Raw genomic sequence first — 20,713 nt, 5'->3', positions numbered from 1 at the left:
CAAAATGCAACGAAGTTCAAAGCCACAAAGAATCCATGAAATTTTTTATTTTTGTAAAATGCACTGAAACCAGCTGCCAGTTCCAACCCATTCTTTGTTCAACAATTAGTTGATCTTGCCGCCAGGCTTTAATTTTCCCGCCTTAATCATTTATGTCGGCAAGCGGCCAGTTCCATCCTGTACTTTATTCAACAATTAGTTGATCTTGCCGCCATGCTTTAATGTCGCGGTCAAATAAAAATAAAACAGGCTTTTGTTTGGCCTCTTGCGGCGACTTAAATAAAAGCAATGAAATCTGATCGATTCTTGCATTTTCCAAAGTGATCGGTGATTGAAACAAGTTTATTGTGCTGTGAAAGTTTCCTTATTAACTTTATTTATATTTACGATTGTAAGAATCATTTTCTTTCAATACCTCATTAGCATGTGTCAATGTATTCAATATTATGCCTTCATTATTGAGGATGTTGACATAAACGGGTAGGACTGTATTATATATTTTAATAAATTTAAATCTTTCGGTCTAACTCAAGTATTATCGTTTCACCCCGTTGTGTTGACCATATTGGACTTTTCTGACTTCTTATTTAACTTTATTAACGCACTATCGAATGACACGCAGTGTTAGACACGGTGCTATAGAAATTCAACTTTATTATTTTTATTATCCGAATCGGTCGTTCCTGCCTTGTCCGACTCCGATTAATCGGAAGTTCATACTATCCGGTGGAATCCGATTTCTGGATCAAAAGTCAGTTATGCCCTAATTCCCAAGCTCTCCTTCCCACTAATGACGGACAACCATTCAACTGTAAGGGACCTTTATGGACCCACAGACTGAGGTCAAACTATCAGGGTTCCTTGAACCCATTAAAGCCTGGGGGAGGTGGCATCATTCCCTTCCCCAGGAACAACTAGCAGGTTGCGGTGCAGTCAGAAAAAAGTGGCACATGCACAGTTGTGCACACGCCACTATAATTAAACTCAACAACAACAAAGCCTGTTCACAAGCACATAGTTTGATAGCTGACTGACCAATAAAACCTTTTCTGAGTAAGGTAGCAACGATCAATTTCCTGCATGATATCCTTTGATGATAAAACACACACACGTGTTGTAAGATCAGAATCGGTGATCTGGATATATATTAACTGCCTCTTGTACACAACTTCATCATAAAATTAGTTTGAAACTGTAAGTGAACCAGTAGGCCTAATGGGGAAATAATGGCGGACTTCGCTAAGTCTCGGATGTACCTGTTTATTAGATTGTTTTCGTAAATCATCGGGCAAATATTTTCAGAAAAATATACAAATCATTGAAAGCAAAGCCAAAGTATTATTTTATTAAAGATTTAACTTTAAAATACAAATTATGTAGGTCAGAAATGTATGGGACAATGATGTGTAGGAAAGAAGGACTGCAACTTTTGATGGTGGGACTCCTATTTTTACCAAAATGGGAGTCCTGGACTCCTAGTTTTAAAATCCTAGCGAGACCTCTGCCACATCAATAAAACTTATGGTTCAGGAAGAGTTTTGAAAAGATTCTCAAAATGGCTGATGCCGACTTCTGATCATTTAATTTTATATAGGACCAACAGGATGTCATAAGAAGTCTTTTAGTGAAAACACAATGTTGATATGACCATCAATAAAGGAAGATTAGCGATATCAAGATTTTAAAACGGCCACTTTGTGGCCATGCTGGACCCCAATCAGCACCATTTTCATTCAGGACTAACTTTACATCATAAGAAAAATTGAATGTAAAATTTCATGTAGATATGGCCATCCCTGAAGGAGTAGAGACAAATTTTCAAAATGGCTGTTGTGACTGCCAAACTGAAGATCAGATTGGCACATTCTCATTTAGGTGGTGCTCTACAGTTTCGTATTTTGCATAGGGTTAGGATTTTAAAGAAAAAGAATTTCCCTGGCTTTCCTCACTGGTTATACTGGCTATTTAAAAAAGACCTTGTATATCTTAGGTATAATTCAAAGAACCTTTAATTCCCTTTATTTTGGTGTATGATTGATGGGTGTACTATGGGTTATAGAGTATACAGCTTGGCCTTACTTCAAATGTGCACCTTTCAAAAAAGTGCTAGCTCTACTTGGTCATTTTCACTTCCTGAACATCAGAGGTAAATTGTATAAAAAAGAGCCAATAACTTTTTTTACATTTTATATATTTGGTAATTCATTCATTGCACTTTCAGAAGCTGGTCTTTTCTAGTCTGGCAAAATTCATTTCCCCTATTTTAATAGCTGCTATGTATAGTGTACTTTAGACTAATTCAGGCTGATTTTTTAACACAAGGGAGCAGTCATTTCAGTTAGCAGTGTGCTTAAATCATGTAAAATTTCCAAAAGTACAATATCCAAAGAAATATCATCCACATTACATTACTGTAGCATATAGGTATGCCAACATTCTCTCTACTGTGCATGTTTTAAATGCGAACTACTTCACCTTACATACGTCACTCTCTCTAAAGTACATATTAATTGGTGAGTGCCCCCTTATAACCAGGTCATTTTTTTATACTGAAAATGCCATGCTGATATGACCATCCATTCAGGAGTAGTAGTGATAACAAGATTTCCAAGATTTATGCCATGCTAGCCATATTGGACATCAGATTGGTACCATTTTTCATTTAGGACCAACTAGAAAACATAAGAAGTCTTTTAGTGAAAATCTTTATTGACAATGAGGAGGAGTACTGACAAGAATTTCAAGATGGCCACTATAGTGACCATACTGGATATACAAGCAGCAGCATTTTTACGTAGGACCAACTAGACCATGGGATGAATGTATGTCAAGTTTCATAGCAATCCACAAAATACTTTAGGAGGAATATCTAAAACAAACTTGTACTATTGGGAGGATGTTGGACGACAGACAATCCAAACAGCTCTTTACATCAATGACCAGTTGAGTTAATCCAATACACGTAAGCGCTTCTGGACACCTCAACCAGATTCACATAGAAGCGAGTTTTGATACCTCTACACCATTCGCATGGAAGCATGTTAGGACGCTCGCTGTAAACATCAGCAATTTTGAGCTGATTTTCATTGTGCCACCTTCGGGGGAAAACCCCATTTTTGATACTACAGTCATTCCTGAGAATGACCATTACAAAAGAACACATGGTCCCTGTAAAAGTTCTAGCTGTAATCTGCTATTTAAAGTAACTGGGTCAGATTTTTCACTCTCCAAAATGGAGGCCGTGGATTTCAAACAGTACCTTCTAGAGTTTGCATGATTAGAATCACAACTATTAAAGCTTCAATAACATAGGTAAAGGCTCTGAATTAGATGCAGGCCTCAATAAGTTTTATAATTTATCAAATTCAGGTGATTTAGCGATGCAAATGTAGACAAAGAACTGGTAAATTTTCAGCATGTGAATTGGCAGCAATCACTCGACACATCTTGACAGGCTTGATGGTGAATAAGTTCTTTTGATTTTAAAATAATAATAATAATAATAATAATGACAATAAGGACTTTGTATAGTGCCTAATCTTTAGAAGCTCTAAGCGCTTTACAACATTAGACAACACCTATAAGATAAAAAACATAATAATATTATTACAAAAACGTCATGAAATTAGAAAAACATTAAAAAATAAAAAACATGCTGAGAATATTTCAGGTAGGAAACATTATTAGGTCTTTAGGTTTGTTCCTGCAGTCGAAATAAGTGAGTTTTGAGAGCACTCTCGAATGGGATCACTGTGTCTTTGCGTCTAAGTTCAGTGGGCAATTCATTTCACGTTGCTGTGCCCTGGTAAGCAAAAGAACACTGTCCATATGACTTTTTTTTCATAGTGGGAAAAATGAGTATACGATTTGCAGAAGAGAAGTGTAAGTATCTTGCTGGTGTATACACATGGGTGAGGTCGGATAGGTATGTTGGACTAGAGTCCGACAGTGAAATGTAGCACAGAGAACAAATTTTGTGTTTGATTCTGGATTGAATGGATAGCCAGTGTAGGGTACAGAGCAGCGGGGAGGTGTGCTCTGATCGTGGTACTCTTAGTATGATCCGAGCATCTGTGTTTTGAACTTTTTGAAGTTTCTGGAGTAGATATTGAGATGAACCAGACAGAATTGAGTTACAATAGTCCAGTCTTGAAAGTACTAATGAACGCACAAGTGTTTTAGTGGCATCAACTGAAAGATATTTGCAAATTGAGCTGATGCGTCTCAGCTCAAGATATGCAGCCGTGCATATGTTCATGACATGTTGGTGCAATGTGAGAGTACTGTCCAGAGTAACACCTAGGTTTCGTACTGATTGTGTGAATTTAATGTTGGTGTTGCTGATATTTATTGTTTGAGGTAAAGGATGTGAATGAGAAAGTCTTTGTGTTGTGATCAGAATGGCCTCAGTTTTATCATCATTCATCTGCAGCTTGTTACATGTCATCCATGATTTCACATCAGTAATGCACCTCTCTATACCTTGGATGGTAGCATCAACTTCAGTTGGGTGGCTAGATTTGTATATTTGGGTGTCATTAGCATACAATTAGTGAGACACTGGATGATGATCTATGACACATGAGAGCGACTGAGTGTACGGAATGAAGAGAACAGGTCCAAGAACAGATCCCTGTGGAATACCACAACATAGATCAACTGTGCTGGAGTGTATTCCATTTGCAGATACAATTTGTGTCCTGTTGAACAAGTGGGACTTGAACCACAGTAAGGCTGTATCATGAATGCCAAATACATGCTGGAGATGGTGAAGTAATATATCATGGTCTATTGTGTCAAATGCTGCAGACAAATCAAGGAGGGTGAAGACTGTAATCTGTCCGCTATCCAACACAGAGAGAATGTCATTAACTACTTTTAGAAGAGTAGTTTCAGTACTGTGGCAACAGCGATATGCAGATTGTACATTGCTAAAACTGTCTGAATTTAGATGAGATACAAGCTGGGATAGAACAACCTTTTCTAAGATTTTTGATATGAATGGGAGATCAGAAACTGGGCGGTAGTTCTTTAAATCGTTATGGTCTAGTGTTGGTTTCTTCAGCAGAGGCTTTACAATGGCAGTTTTGAAAAATGACGGGAATTCCCTGGATGAGAGAGAGATATTAAAAACATCAGTTAGTGAAGGCAATACTGGATCTAAGCACTCAAGCAGTAGTGATGTTGGAATTGGATCAAGTTCACATGACTTTGGTGCACTCTTCATCACAATTGTACGTATGAAATCCATAGAGACAGGTTGAAATGCTGCTAATGGTTGCCACTCAAATTCTATATCCCAACTGAATGGTGACGACAAGTCAATTGAAATTGTGGTGTCAAGCTTATCTCTGATGGTTTGTACTTTGTCAAGAAAGAAATTTGCAAACATGTCTGGAAGGTTGAATCGAGAGAAGGTAGTTGGAAGTGGTGTAGATTTGTTCCTTGACATTAGCTTGTTAGTAATCTCGAAGAGCTCTTTGCAGCTGGAACTTTCCATGATCTTAGTAGTGTAGTGGGTTGATTTCGCTGCATGGACTATATTTGTGACATTCTTCTTAGTGACTTGTCTGGTGGAAAGCCAGAGCCTCTCAGCTTTACGGCGGTCTCTTTTAGCAGTGTGAAGCTGGTCCCTAACACTGCTATACCATGAAGAACACTTTTGATTTGATACTCTACACTTGGTAGCTGGGGCATGTTTGTCAAGCAATGAATGCAGGCAGTTATCAAGTTGTTCTGCTGTATGAGGTAACCAAGTTGTTAGGTTAGCTTGGATGTTGTGCATTAGTTTGGTTCTATTTATCATACGGAGGTTTCTCTTAGTAGCAGATAAAGGTGGAGGGTTAGGGACTGATATGTCAAGATGGCATATAATGAAGAGGTGATCTGACGCAAGGTCATGGGATACCAGGGTGGACCGTAGAATGTTATCATCAGGTCTATGAAGAATCCAGTCTAAAATGTGACCATGTTTATGGGTGGGTTGGTTAACTGTCTGAGGTTGAAAACATTAATGGAATCTATGAATTTTGATGTATTTGAGTTTCCAGGACAGTCAAAGTGAAAGTTGAAATCTCCAAGAATAATCAGGTTAAATACATGAAAAAATTCATAAAAAATAATTATACAACTATAACGATCAAATTTTAATCTTAAAATCTTTCTATACATAATGGATGTGTACCAAAAACGTAAAATGGTTAAAATTAATGTTGAACATAACATGTTCTAAATTGCTATAACAGTTAACTAGCAGGCCAATCTATATGGAGTCAAATGGATAATAGGTGTTCTATTTATAGCTCACTGCACAGTAACTTTGGCACATGTATATCATCTTCGTACAAAGCTATACACTCTAGTAGTCCTACCTGTAAGACCCGACGCTGATAATTATGTTGTGGGTGTCAGGGTCTTACAGCCTAACTAATGGCGCTGTGCAGTGTGTTTTGATGTCGACTAACATTGTTACGAAAGTAAAATTTTCAGGAATATTTCACACAGCTGACAACTAAAATAATGACGCTTTTCTACAAAGTAAAGTTATAATGTTTTAGTCAGATTTTACTTACTATGATGCCTTTTCTCTAATAAACTGAAATCCTCACAAAAGAAATGGACCCGTTTTCAAGTTTCTCTGGCCTACTTTTCAGTTGGCTGGAAAGCGATGAAAGCCGAGAATGCCAAAATCGGATAAAGTTGAAACATTATTTTTTAACGAAACGAATAAAAAATATATTATGCCTATTGGAACTGTAAGCAACAGTTCGTTTCGTTCAAGAAATGTATCTCACACATCAACCTACTTTAACTTACTTCGGCATACCTCAACCACCGTCGCATTGCAAAAAATTCAAATGTATGTCAACGGAACGTGAAAATGCATCCATTTGCTAGTGTCATATTTTCATTCCACACGGATAAAGACAGCACAGTAAGTATATTAATTACCCATACATTAGTGGAAAAATGTCGATATAGGCTGCCAAATGTGTGAGGTGTTCCTGAAACTTTGATTACTCATTCCGATGTCAACGACATCGGAACACACTATACAAGACCGTTATTTGGATAGTAAGACATAGCACCTCAACCAAATCAAAATGTGCTATGTCTTACATGTAGGACTATACACTCTATGAGATAAAGGGTTAAATAAATACAACTTATTTGAGCATTAATATATACTCTAACCCAACATATATGACAAAATATCTAAAATGGGGTGAGTATCTGAGAAAAAGACTACAGTAAGTGCTTTGGGGGTATGTGATACAGCAAATGAAAAAATGTTTATCAGGCTCCAAAATTAAGACAACACAGTTCTCTGCATATCTTTAGAAACTGCATTAAGAAAAATGCAATGAAATATACTTTATTACGGAAACCATAAATATTCAATAGTATAATGTCAGATGCGAAATGCCAAAGTAATGGTAATTCTGACTTCTTCAATGATCATTTGAGTCCTTCTGTGAGTGCTATAAGAAGCTGGGCTGATATTATTTCAGGGATAGCAAGAAATGGGATTGGAGAACTTCAACCAATGGATTTACAATATGCAGAAATGCCAACCCTTAAGAATGTTCATCAGACAGGACAGAGACAATTTTTTAAAGTCCAGAATTCTGTGGTTTTCTATTGCAGAATCTAAAAGTATATATGATTTGATGTACATTTGGGTTAGCTTGGGGTTTGAACAGCACAGGAAGACATCAATTCAAGGCTGGTTTAGAATAACGATCAAGCACACCCCACCCACCCCCGATAGCTGACGATATCAGGTGCCAAAGCAGGTCTCTAATGATTAACATGACATCACTAGTGTTGCACCTTAAGCAATAAATCAAGAGTTTTCCTGCAATGCTTTGACCTATGCTCACTGGCCCAAATGCTGTGCACCCATTGCATATATCTCTGGCATGCAGAGTTTAAAAATACACCTGCTACTTTTCATTAATGCATGTTCATCCAACTCCATGTAGATGCTAACAATGGCAGTCACAGAAGATGATATAACTGTAACAAAGTCATTAATAGCTGTTTTAATATGATGACAAAGATTCAATTTCTTTCAAGGTTTCAATAATGACAAAAGGGACTAACTTTATGCCAATACACAATTTGTCATTTAATCAACAAATATCTCATTTAAAAAGAAAAGTAATTAAAATATGTGGAAATTATTATAATAAATGCTAGTACATGATGTGTGAACAGTCAAGTTCAATGAGAACAGATCCAGAACAGAAAATCTCCATGTAGCTCGTTTCAGGTCAAGCAGATACTCAGTCAGGCAAATATTTTCATAGTTCCTAAACATATTAACCCCTGGAGGTTCTTGTCATTTTTGCCTGAAATTCAAGTAGGAAACACATTTTGAAAGCTATTTCTGAACACATCCTAAAACACCAACTACCGGGTGCTCTTCCAATAACATACTGCCTAGTTGTGTTAGAAATATCATTTCTCATTGGCTATTTGGCTCGCGCATGAGCAGAAGGCTAAAAGTTGGAATTCTTTTGTTTTTGCTTAACAGACACATTATTTTCGTACCGAGACCACTCTTTATTCCAAATGCCCATCTTATCCTACTTTTTGCAAAGGTTTATGTCTGTTTGCAGTTCATACTGTCTGCCTTAGATCTGAGACCAAAAAAAACCAACTAAAATCTGGACATAAAATCATATTCCAACCACATTTGAATTTTAGGTAGAAAAAAAAATCAGGTCCAAAAAAATGATATTTTTTCCTCTGTATTTTGTAGTGCAACTAGAAATTCCAGATTATTTGGTATCATTGTAGAGCTACATCTGTCTACCTTTCTATAACACCACCTACTTTAGTGTATCATACATGACCTTGACGCTACAGAGCTTGGCAGGAGGCTATCCTGCCACGCAGACTTGTCACCAGGGGTTAATGTGTTAAGCACTTTATAAAACATTTATCGCAATAATTTAAGTGTCCAAGTACAGGGCTGACACAATGTCAGGGTGGCAAAACTATCAAAGTAAATAAGATTATCTCATCATCTTTTAACATTACCAGCATGTTATATATTTTCTTTGTCCCCTTTAAGTGTTGTGCTCCCATCCCACCCCCGATTTGGAGGCAGGGGTAACGGTGTTCCCTGCAATTGTGATTCTTTGTGATAAAACTGCACCATGATAGGCAATGGAGTTCTTTGTTTACTGAAACTAAACTGAACTGCTCTTGGCAGTATATGCACTCGCTTGATACTATTTTTATACAGGCGAGTAGACATGATTAAAGGGATTGTCTCTTCCATTATGAATTATCTTTGTAGCCAATGGCTGGATATTGTGATTTTTGTTGGATGTCATGTTTACCCCGACCCAGAGTAGCCCAGTTTGAAACATGTATAATCAAGGTAATTCTGACGGGTCATTGTTTGATGTCAAACATTGCCGAAGGCTAGCACTAATCCGTTACGTAAGACTGTTGTGGCTAGAATCGAAGGACCGGACATCGGAGTTGCGAAGTCACAGACAGCCAATTATCACCTAGGTGTCGAAATGTTTCCAAGATCAAAAGAAATTGCCTGAAGAAGTGGGAGTGTCCTAACTTCTTTCCCCTGCAAACAGACAGACAGGTTGAACTGGCCGCTAAGACGATTGGACAGGGGCACAGCGCCACCCAATCAGAATCGAGATGGGGGGAGACCTTGATTTGGGTAGAATGATATCCCTGCGTTTTCCGGCAAAAGTTAGTTCACTGAGAGAAATTACCCAGAGAAGAGGTTAGCGTAACTCCAAATAGCCATTCGTTATTGGCGGGAAAATCTTAGAGCGGGAAATCCTAAGTACAGAAAGCTTCAAAAGGTCAGTAGATATTTGTTCGGTCTTTGTGGAATGCGACTGCATTTTAATTGTAGGTCGTATGTATACTTTATTAGTACTAGAATCGTAGTACGAAGAATTACTTTGTTTTGTTAATATGTTTGCATATTTTGAAGAAATGAGTTGATATTTGTAAAGAATTATATAGCTTGCCAGCCGTCGTAAGAGTTAATATTGTAATTTACTATGTGGGTATTTTATAGTAGACTAACACATATGTTCATATGATTATAGATTTTGCCATTGTTGAATATTTGTAATGTACAGACATGCGTCTGATTTTGTCAGATTGTAGTACGATGAGATTAAATATATATGTGTATATACTGACGTGACGCAATGTATTGATGTCTGTATAACAATTCGCTGATACTGTGTTATTACGCCATTGTTTACCCTGCAAGAAGTGTGTGGGAATTTCGATGTGTATGCATGCGTGGCCGAAACAGTGACAGCTATCTGATGGTTAATTGTCGTTATAGTGTGAGGTGAGGTTCGATAAAACATTTGTTAACGCCTTGTGGTTTTTCACAGGAAGCTTTGAGGGACAGACCAGTTAAAGTTTGGTCCCGTTGTCTCGGATAGAGAGACGGAGGAAAGGAGGGAAGGAGAAGAGGGTGGAGTTGACGTCTGGGAGCGGAATTGGAGGAGGAGATAATAGAGAGGAAAAGGAGAAGAAAGGAGAAGTTGAAGTCTGGAGCGAAGCTGGAGGAGATAGTAGAGAGGAAACAGAGACAAAGAAGGAGTTAGAGGAACGGAAAGGAAGAATGAATCAGCGGGAAGAAATAGATGAGTAGATGCAAGGACAGGGGGAAAATCGAACTCACACTGTAAATCACGGGATGAATTAGGCTGTCACTTGGTCGAGGGAAAGACGAGTGATTGGAAGTTATCGTTTTTAAATTATCACATTTATTAAATTGTTATTGATTGAATTTCATCTTCGTGTTCTCTATAATTTAACCGTCGGCATTGCTGACTGGGGGCTCAGAGCTGTAAATCTACATCATCACTAATTTAACTTTCTAACCTAACGAGCCAGGGTGGAACTTTCAATTTAATTTAATTAAATTATATTGGGAGAACCCCACCCCAATACGTGAGAACGTCACATTCCATCTAAATGACCTGTTGACTGCTCTACTTTCAAAGTATTTACCACAGCTACACGGGATAAAAATGCACTGAACCAGTGTCATCTAGGAGGCTAAAACCTTTGTAAAATTATGTGTACATGTACTTTTAATTCTGGACACAAGAAACTTTTAACAGAATAATACTCTGCATGCCAAGATCTTTTGTTGACAAACTTCTCTTTTAACTGACCTGTTTCTACAGAAGCAAGTATCAATCATGTGGTGTTTGTCTCAAAGTTGACGTGATTACAAAGGGATCAGGTGAAGCTGCATTGATCAAATCTTAGCTGACAAAAAGATTAAAACACCTGATTGCGAATCTGATACAAATCAGATTTTCACTATCATATGAAGATCTGACAACAATGCCCAGGGGTCATGTTCTGGTAACCTTTGAATCAGCGAATGGAAATGCAGTGCTTAAAAATCATAAAAGTTAATCAAATTGCTTGGCACACATCAATGTTCATCAGTCATACTGCTCAGTCTCCAAAGCACAAAGATATAAAACTTCATCTGATTGATAAAATTAGTGACTTTGGTAATAACCTAGGTTATGAGAACATGAACCCTCAGAGGTCATTGGCAGATCTTCACCTAGGACAGCAGAGATCTGATTTTAATCAGATTGCCTGATTGCAAGTGCCCAATTATGTTTTGATCTTCAAAGACTAATTACATGCATATGTGCTCTCAAAAAGTCCTCTTGATAAGCATCAATCAACATAAGTTTTAATCCATATTAAAAACTGTTCTGCAATGTTTGGAACATATGATTTTTATCACAACTATATTTAGAAAAATTTTGCCAATATTTTAAGGCTCTTTGTTTTTCTTGTTGCAGAAATACAAATTACCATGTTTATCATAAAATCAACTGTTTTTCTGTGCTATGCAGGATACTTTTCCAACTGCAACTGGGTGGGGGGGGGGCACAATCGCATGGCTGCAGATTCAGCCCGATTCTCATGGGACTGGCTAACAGAGTAGATAATGCATTAAGTTTTGATTTAAAAAATCACAGAAATGAGAAATTTGAGGAATGTACAATGATATTCTACATTTTCATGGGCTGAAAGGCAAGAAAACAGTGGAACATATGTTAAGTTTTGTGTACTAAAACTTGTTTTCAGGAATTTTGTTTAACAGACTTATCAATTGTGGGCAAATAAACTGATTAAGGACATAATCCTTTTGATTTAATTTGATACCTATATCTAAAGTTAATATAAAAAGAATTTAAACTTCATGATATATAACTTTTAAAAAAAAGAATTTAAAAAAAAAACACAAATCAAAACAAAAACAACACATATTGTTACCAAAAAAATTTATTCTTTCCAAGTCACCAAAATGTCTGCATGCAAGAAGCACAATTAGGGTGAAATGTCTTGATGCAATTCTTGGCCAAGCAATGTCGCCGTTGCTGTTTAGCTAAAGTGTTGATAGTTTCAATCCAACAAAAGTGGCTTGAAAGCAAGGTTTCTGGACACATAATTGTTTATATATATATATATATGAAAAAAACAATGTAAATAATCTTTTGATTATAGTGTTGTAGTACAGTAGTAAAACAAACTAAAAACTTGCATGTTTAAACTTAAAAGTCTGTTTACTGAAAAATGCGTTCATTTTAATGTGATGTTATGCATGACTTAGAATTCAGTCATGATGTTATTAAAATATAGAACATGTGCTTTCTCATTTTCCTTTCTATCCTTGTGAAGGTAATGGACTCCCAAGGTTATGCCAGGGACTCCTCATCCTGAAATTCTGTTGAGAGCCCTAAGACAGTTGGACATAGTAACAATTATACCCCATTATGTTAATATACAGGATTAAAATAAATATAAAGTATATCATTTTATAATGCTGTAACATGCCCATATTTAGTTTATTTCTTTTGGTTCAGTTAGTACTATGATGAGTATCATGATCACTGAGTGCTTGTGCAAGCAGACACTTTTTACGCAATTCTATTTAGAGTTTAAGATTTAAATGACATCACAAATCAAAATGAATAAGCAGTGTCTTATACAGTGATGCAAATCAGTCTAAAACTTCCAATGAACTATATACATGTAACATGATCTGCAAATGCATGACCAGTCTTGTCCATATTCAATAAGTCTATTAAGTTCAGTGCAACTTTCATACAAGTGCCATTTTAGTTTCGCATTGACCTCTCATAAAAATAAAATAAACTTTGATAACGAAAAGTGCGAGAAAATTGTATAATATAATGAGTAACTTTGCTGCCTGATGTATAGTTAGATACCAATTCTGAAATTACATTTAGCTTACATGTTAACCAGGTCAAATGCAGCCAGTTCTCTCAAATACCATATATGTAGCATCACAAACAAGTACTCTGACAATGATTAACAATAAAACCCCAATAAAAACTAGCTTGAGTTGAAATTGCAAAAGGGATTATGCCATGCTGAGCTTTTTTTTGCTTTTTTTTTTTTTTTGTTTGTTTGGGGTAGGGGATGGTATGGGGTATAGAACAGCATTCTGAGTTTTCCTCCCATGTCATTAAATAACAGAGTCCAACTACATCGTTAGTATCATCAACTGTTATGTATACTTGTACTTTTTAAAGTGGTATATGCCTATATATTTCATAGAGAAACCATAGCATACACTTTAAAATGCTCAATAGTTTATTGTTACTTCATATGCATCCACTATTAATAAAGCCACGGAAAAAAATAATAACACTTCCTTTTCATACCTTTTGGGGGTGGGGGTAAAGATCATATCTTCACTGCAGTGTGTGCTTTGTTCTTTGTTATAGGTAAACACGCGACCTCATCCCAAACTCCTGAGTTAGGAAATGGGCCGTGAACGACTGTCATGTCGGCCTGTAATCTACACCCTATTTGCCAAGCTTCGATGGGGGTCATTTGCATAAACTGCACCAGACATGGAGGGCGATGCGATTTCTCCCATACCGCATTATCGTCTGCATGAAATCAATGATCAGACATTTGCAAATATTATTTCCCTGCAAACCTTTTGCGTCTCAGTTTGGCCGTCAAGTCTATGAACTTATGACAGTCTCAGTTTGCAAACAACTTTTGGATCGATAACTGCGCCTTTATTGCCTATGTACATGAGTGTTCCTTCTTGGTGATAGCAATCTTCAATTCGACCATGCCGACGGGCCAAAGACATTTCAAACAATCTGGCCTATATTTTTAATAAGCATGAAAGAAAACAAACAAAAAACAAGTAAACATAAAATGCGCAATAAAAGCATATAAATGAAAAATAAATTACGCTCGGTAACTTACATCAAACTTTTGAAATTTGTGAATCCGAGCACAGGCAACCCAAAGAATAATTGAACTCACCTTACGAACAAAGAATCCCACCGGTATTTGGTCTGAAGTCACTCAGTAAAAATTTCACAAAACAGAAAATATCCAATTTGTTCACGTACCTTAAAGATATGATGCGATGATAATAAACGCCTGACAATTTTCCAGGTAGGCGTCGAATTTTATGCAAGGTGAATTTAGCGGGTCTTTACCACACGAGTGGCAGAATGAATTTTGGCGATCTCGTCAAGTCTCGTGACGTAACGAAGACGATGAGTAAATATTTGTTCGAATTTATCCGAGTCTGGCAGAAAAGTCTTTAATTTCACTGATATACAGTAATAAAAGAATGTTTATTGAAAATTATAAATTTCGTTAATAAAAATAATAAATTACATAGTGTGAGGGACAATAACAAATATGGCTGACATCAAGTCTCTGGAGCATCCTACACTGAAGGTTTTTGGAAATTTACTGTTTGTCGTTTTGCTCATTTTGTTCAAAATTGTACCAAAATACATCCAGCAATAGATAAGCAATGTGACAACATAGAATTGGGTTACATTTGATGTTCCAAACAGTCAAATATTTCAAAATGTAATAGTTGCTGGTGAATAAACGCAGGGGTCATATCAAAATAGCGTCATGATCCATGCGGATGACAAATTTCTTCACCCAGGAACATTTAAAATCCCGCTATGCGGGAATAAACCCGTCGTACATGCCCTTTTGGGCGCACGCGCCCTAAATCCAAGTAATCGATCAATCAAGTCAGTGATTCGATGAACTTTCTTACTCTGCAAGTTCTGTTTTATCAGGCTATTGTTTTTTATGAATAAGAACTTCCTCATCCGTGATACGAACTATTTTCGCGGGACAGACCAGAGATAATTGGATATTTTATGTTCCCCTGTCGCCCGAAAATAATCAAGATAATGGAATTTGTTATACTGAAATAAACACTGGTAGGTTTGAGTGGGAGTATGTTCCCTGGGCTCACTCAGGGGTCAGTACTGATGTAAACAAGATTGGTGCATAAAAATACCAAAACGCACTTCAGTTATAAAATGTTTCGTTTGTGTATGTATAATTCATGACTTTGATAGTTTAATATCAGTTGTATAATATAGTAGATGTATTTAGAATGAGCGAATGAAATGAAACAAGTATTGGTTTGCATAATTTATTACTGAAGTTTCAGGTTTAATAATGTACATTTAATTAATCCATTCCTAATTGATCTCATAAAGTTCTAATTGATATTGTAATATCAATGATAATAACATTCTTTAATTTTAAAGAAAAAAACATAATTTTATTGTACAATACTTTTAGGGTAATTAGGTATAATGACTGCATTTAAGTAATCCATTCTTGATTTAACCTCTCAAAGTACCTCAAAATGAACAGTTATTATTTCATGTTTATATCTTCATGTTAATTTGATCTCTGATTCTTCCCAGTAAAATTTACTGTTGTATAATTTTCATCAGTAACAAAAGTATACATTACTCATTTATAAGGTAATATTAAGTTTTAAAAGCAGTGAATTATTCATACAAAACCAATGATAAACTGTGGTATCTACAATATAAATGAAGCGTGTTTCAGCATTTTTTTATGTGTTTAAGTGTACTATTGAAGACTGAACAATAAGCAAACATTTAGATAAATTTGGAAGGAAAAGATGGCAATGATATAATGCATTTACATCTGTGTGTTTAACAGAGGTATAGAAGGTTATTCTGAATACAGTACCGTATTTCAAGCTATTTTTCGTACACGAAAAAATAATTATTAATTTCAGTGTACGAAAAATTATATGTAAAATAAATAATTATCATTTTGTTGTAATTACCGTGTACGAAAAATAAAGGGATCATACCTGACAAGGCCTGTGGAACACACGACACTCGACAACCTAACGTACAAAACTAATGTACAAAATCGGTCTCATTCTGCTCAACTCAAGAAAAATCTGTTGTTATTATGAGAGAGAGAGATAGAGAGAGAGAAATAAGAAAATAATCTTTATTGTTCATTTACCTGTCAGTTGTGTTATTCTTTATGTAAACACTACAAGGGCACTATTATATTCCATTGGCAAAACCTGAATAAATAAATTGTTTTGGTTGTAATTATGAGATCCATTGTCACTGTGCCACATGGCTATGCAGAGGTAATATACATGCTAATTAAATACACTTGACCTTTAGCTTGGTCTTTTTGGGTAAGTACTGGATTGAAGACCAGACTCACCTCTACAGATCAAATTAAGGAGGCTTAACGTAGGGAAATGAGGCTACCCATGGGGTATTGAAAATGTGTACGACAAGTCCATTAGCTCAAGAAAAATATTAATTTACTGATACTTGTTCTGAAGCCAGTTGAAAAAAGGGCAAATGATTTTAAGAGAGAGAGAGAACAACAAAGCAACATGTATATAAAAATATTTTTGTATTATAAACATAGCATGTTATTTTCAAGGACATAATTTGTGATCCAACGTTGGACGAATGCACAAAACAAATACAAAAACATGATGCAATGAAACATTCATAATTGTCAAGAGTTTTACAAGTCTTCCAGCTCAAAACCCTCAAACCATTCACATTCTTCGTCACTGGAAAGACTTTCCAATGGAGCTGCATTGTCGCATCTTATGTAGTGGTCCTCTCTACCATTTATTACATTTGAAAGGCCAGTAACTTTGAAGCTACTGATTATCATGTCCTTTTTTTTCTTTAATTCTTCATTGGCTTTAAAAATCCAGTCAATCATCTGCTGCTTTGAAGGGGCTGCAATTGTTTTGGTTGCTTCCTCACCAGCTTCCCTGGTTGCAATATTTTTGGAAGTCTGGTCCTTCATGTATGTTGACCATTTCTTCCACAACAGTCCCATGAAAGGCTTATTTAGATACACATCCAGTGGCTGTAGTTTACATGTGCATCCACCGGGGATTACTGCCATTGTTGTTCTGGATTTTTTCATGGAGTTTTTTACTCCATCAGTCAAATGGCCACGGAATGAATCCAACACTAGAAGAGAGGGTGTGCGCTTCGTGTGTACTTTCCAAACTTCTTCAATATAATCCAACATTAGGTGTTCATCCATTCATGCTTTTTGTTGAACTCTGATGACAACTCCCTTTGGGATTTTTAGATTTTTTAAGTTTCTTTTTCCCCGAAAGATTGTCATGGGTGGCAACATGTCACCAGATGCCAGGCATGTCAATACACAAGTTATATGGCGCTTGTCACTGCTGGTACCTCTAATACGCACCTCTCTCATTCCGACACTATCAATTATCTTCCCTGGAACCAAGTCGAAATACAATGGCGTTTCGTCCATGTTGCCAATTAAATGTTCATCAAATTCCTCATCCTCCTGCATCTTTCTTATATATCGGGTAAAGCAGTCTATTTTTTCCTCTAGGTCTCGAGGTAGTTTTTGAGATATTGAAGTTCTGCATCTCAGTGCAAGTCCATTTCGCTTGAAAAATCCATCAACCCATCCTCTTGAGCCCTGAAACTTTAGATTTTCCTCCTGAATAACTGCAGTAGCATAATTTTGTAACATCTCAATTGTTACAGGCACGTGATGGTCCCGCATACAGAGTATCCAGGATAAAATTTCCTGCTCCTTCTCATGCGAATACGTCAAGGGTCGGCCGGCACCTGGGATAGATCCTTTCTTTGTCCTTTGAATATTTGTCAAAAAATCCATTTTCATCCAGGTTGATAAAGTGCTTGGTGTAAGGTGGTATTTTGCAGCTATGGGCCTAATTCCACATAGTTTTGCCTCCTGAACAATTCTTATTTTATCATTAATGTCCCATTTCGTATACTTTCCTCTTACTGGTGACTTTGCAGTACCAGGAAACTGGCTTACATCCCTCATATCTTTGCTGTAGTCCAGCTTGTCTACTGCAGGCTCAGGAAATTTGTCAGCAACAATGGGCACCTTTTCAACAGTATCTTTGGGTATGATGGTATTATCTGCTGCATCAATATTTGATTTCTGCAGTTCAACATCATCTTTTACACTGGAGATCTTGGTAACTGAAGTAACAGACAAGTGATGGGTTTCACCTGTCTTTTCTGGACCGTCCAGGTCCAATTTTCCGCCTTTTGTTTGGTGGTTCATAGCATTTAGGTGGTGGTGGGTAAAAGTCTCTCCCTTTGGCAGGGGTTTGAAGAAACTTAATAATGAAGACATGCCCAAGCATGAACAGATCAAGATCTTTGAAGATATTAACTACCAGTATATATAACTCGAACTCACGGAGTCAATGACTTTTGCATTTATGATTAAAAGTAATTGGGTTTTTATAGTTTTTTACTGCATTACTATATTGAGCCAATAAGATTAATTGCCAAATGGTCTGTGGTCTTCGCGTCTTCCTGTATTGAGATATTATTATTTTTACTGGATAAATAAACTCAAATGGCTTCTGAACTCGTTTTCAAATGCACACTTTGCTTTGTTACACCGACTGATGTAATCAAGAACGCTCATTAACAACGCTGTCCAGCTGTTGATGAATAGCAGTATATATTGTAATAACAACAGAACAAATAAATCAATCATTATATTTTCTTGCTGATACAAAAGACGAAGAAGGTCAATAAAATGAATGTGAATAGATTCTCAGTTAACAAAACAGTTGCCCTGAGTAAGCTGATCAGTGGGCTTTCTACACACTTATAATTGGTGAATTCTTTGGAAATCTTTCTGTACATTTGAAACTTCAACACAGAAGGGGCATTTTTCGGATTTCTTGGAATTATTGGAATTGAAAGGACTTTTAGGAAACAATTCATTCACCATGCTGTAAGTTTATTTAATTCTTTCACTTCTGTATTTTGAGAAATAAATTATTTTCAGTTATGCAAAACTTGTTTGTTTTGCTATTTCTTGTTGCATAGATTAAGACACTGGAGTCGTAACATGGTATTGATGGCAAAAGTAAAAGATCAATGAGCAAAATTAACATACATGTATTACTTACCCCGCCTGGATTGATGTTTGGTGACACACTCCATCTTCAAAATATCTCAACCAGTTGAAAATGAATTGATGACTTGTGCCTCAGTTAAGAACATGCCCAAAGTTAGTCATTACTCATAACATGCTTAGCAAAACAATACCCTGGTCATTTGATGTACCTAAATCGAACTTTGGTATATTTTTGAATCTGTTTGAAATGGAAACCTGTCTTCAGTTTTAACAAAATGAAATAAAAATAATGGATAAATAAAAAATAAAAATGCAACTAAAACAATGATTTTATCTCTTATTCTAGGCTGTAAAATTTAAAGGACCGTACTTTTTTTTAATCATATTGGAAAAAGTAAATCTTCACAAAAGATCGTTTTATGTACGAAAAATAATAGGATGACCGAAAAAATATTAAATTTCATGTATGAAAAAATATGATAGAATTAATAAATTATTATTTTTATGGCTTGATGGTGTACGAAAAATTAAAGGGTACGAAAAATAACATGAAATACGGTATATGCAATAATCATATTTCCATAAGAATGCAAATACAAATATTAAAAGTAATTAAATGTTATGCAGTTGAACCATAATCAAAAAAATTGCAAACAAGACCCACACATTACCAGATCAAACAACTCATTAGACACAAACATATATATGTTTCGGTCCAACAAAATGTTACGGGTCAAATCTCTTTGTTTAGGTATAAGCATAGATCTTGCTTGGAAAGGCATCTTGAAAGGGCCACCACAAGTGCAGATAATACACTGGGTTTTAAGAGCAGCAAGATTCTACCCATAGCTATGTTTAGCTTTAGAATTTTTACAAAAATTCCCACTCAATTTTTATGTGAATACATTTTTCTCTGGAGTGAAAAATTGTCACTATGACAGTCCACTTGTGCAGCTCACATTGTTCTTGTTGTGTAATATGCAAAATGAGTGTGGATAGTTCATTTTTTTCAAGTATGTTTTATTGATTAGACATGTGTCAACAATTCACCAGAGAAAATTTGCCTTTATCATTTTTGTTTTTAACCACATATGTGGCCTGGCCTCTACAATTATTTCTCTCTAATGGTGTTCCTTTTTCCATATCATATGTGGCAACCTTTTCCCTCTGATATTTGGTTCCTTCAGTTGCTTGGGATTACTTTATGTACATCTGTAGGGGTCAATACAGTGTACTCCCATAAATCAAATGTATCTAGGTACTGGTAAGTCATTGCATGCAGGAATATTGAAAACCTTCTAAAAAGTGACTGTGAATTCTGTCTAGATTTACATATAATACAGTATTTATAGTACTTTAGTTCATTGGATTTTTCTTTCTCTTTGATATTGTGTATATGTCTGCTTCTTTTAGACAATAAAAGTGTGAA

The 20,713-nt window shown here is 36.0% G+C and overlaps 2 protein-coding genes across 6 annotated transcripts in view; one reads left to right on the top strand and one right to left on the bottom strand.

The window, feature by feature from the left end:
• Positions 1 to 14,599, bottom strand: part of LOC149795144 (C-terminal-binding protein-like) — a 100,390-nt gene extending 85,791 nt beyond the window's left edge. For 2 of the 5 annotated variants that reach the window (XM_089964858.1, XM_089964862.1), the window contains exon 1: positions 14,448 to 14,571. The gene's annotated coding sequence lies outside the window, so the exon portion shown is untranslated. Of the gene's footprint in view, positions 1 to 13,736; positions 13,880 to 14,358 lie in introns of those variants that run through there. The other 3 variants (XM_089964855.1, XM_089964856.1, XM_089964857.1) reach the window with 3 other exon arrangements.
• Positions 14,600 to 14,736: 137 nt separating this feature from the next.
• Positions 14,737 to 20,713, top strand: part of LOC149795143 (E3 ubiquitin-protein transferase MAEA-like) — a 53,647-nt gene continuing 47,670 nt past the window's right edge. Inside the window, exon 1 of the mRNA XM_089964863.1 lies at positions 14,737 to 14,784. Coding sequence (XP_089820989.1) covers positions 14,746 to 14,784 — 39 coding nt within the window. The 5' untranslated portion in view covers positions 14,737 to 14,745. The remainder of the gene's footprint in view (positions 14,785 to 20,713) is intronic.

The sequence above is a fragment of the Sinohyriopsis cumingii genome, chromosome 7, assembly GCF_028554795.1.
Source record: "Sinohyriopsis cumingii isolate HCF-2022 chromosome 7, ASM2855479v2, whole genome shotgun sequence".
NCBI classification, from domain to species: Eukaryota; Metazoa; Mollusca; class Bivalvia; order Unionida; family Unionidae; genus Sinohyriopsis; species Sinohyriopsis cumingii.
This window is presented reverse-complemented; position numbering and strand designations above follow the sequence as displayed.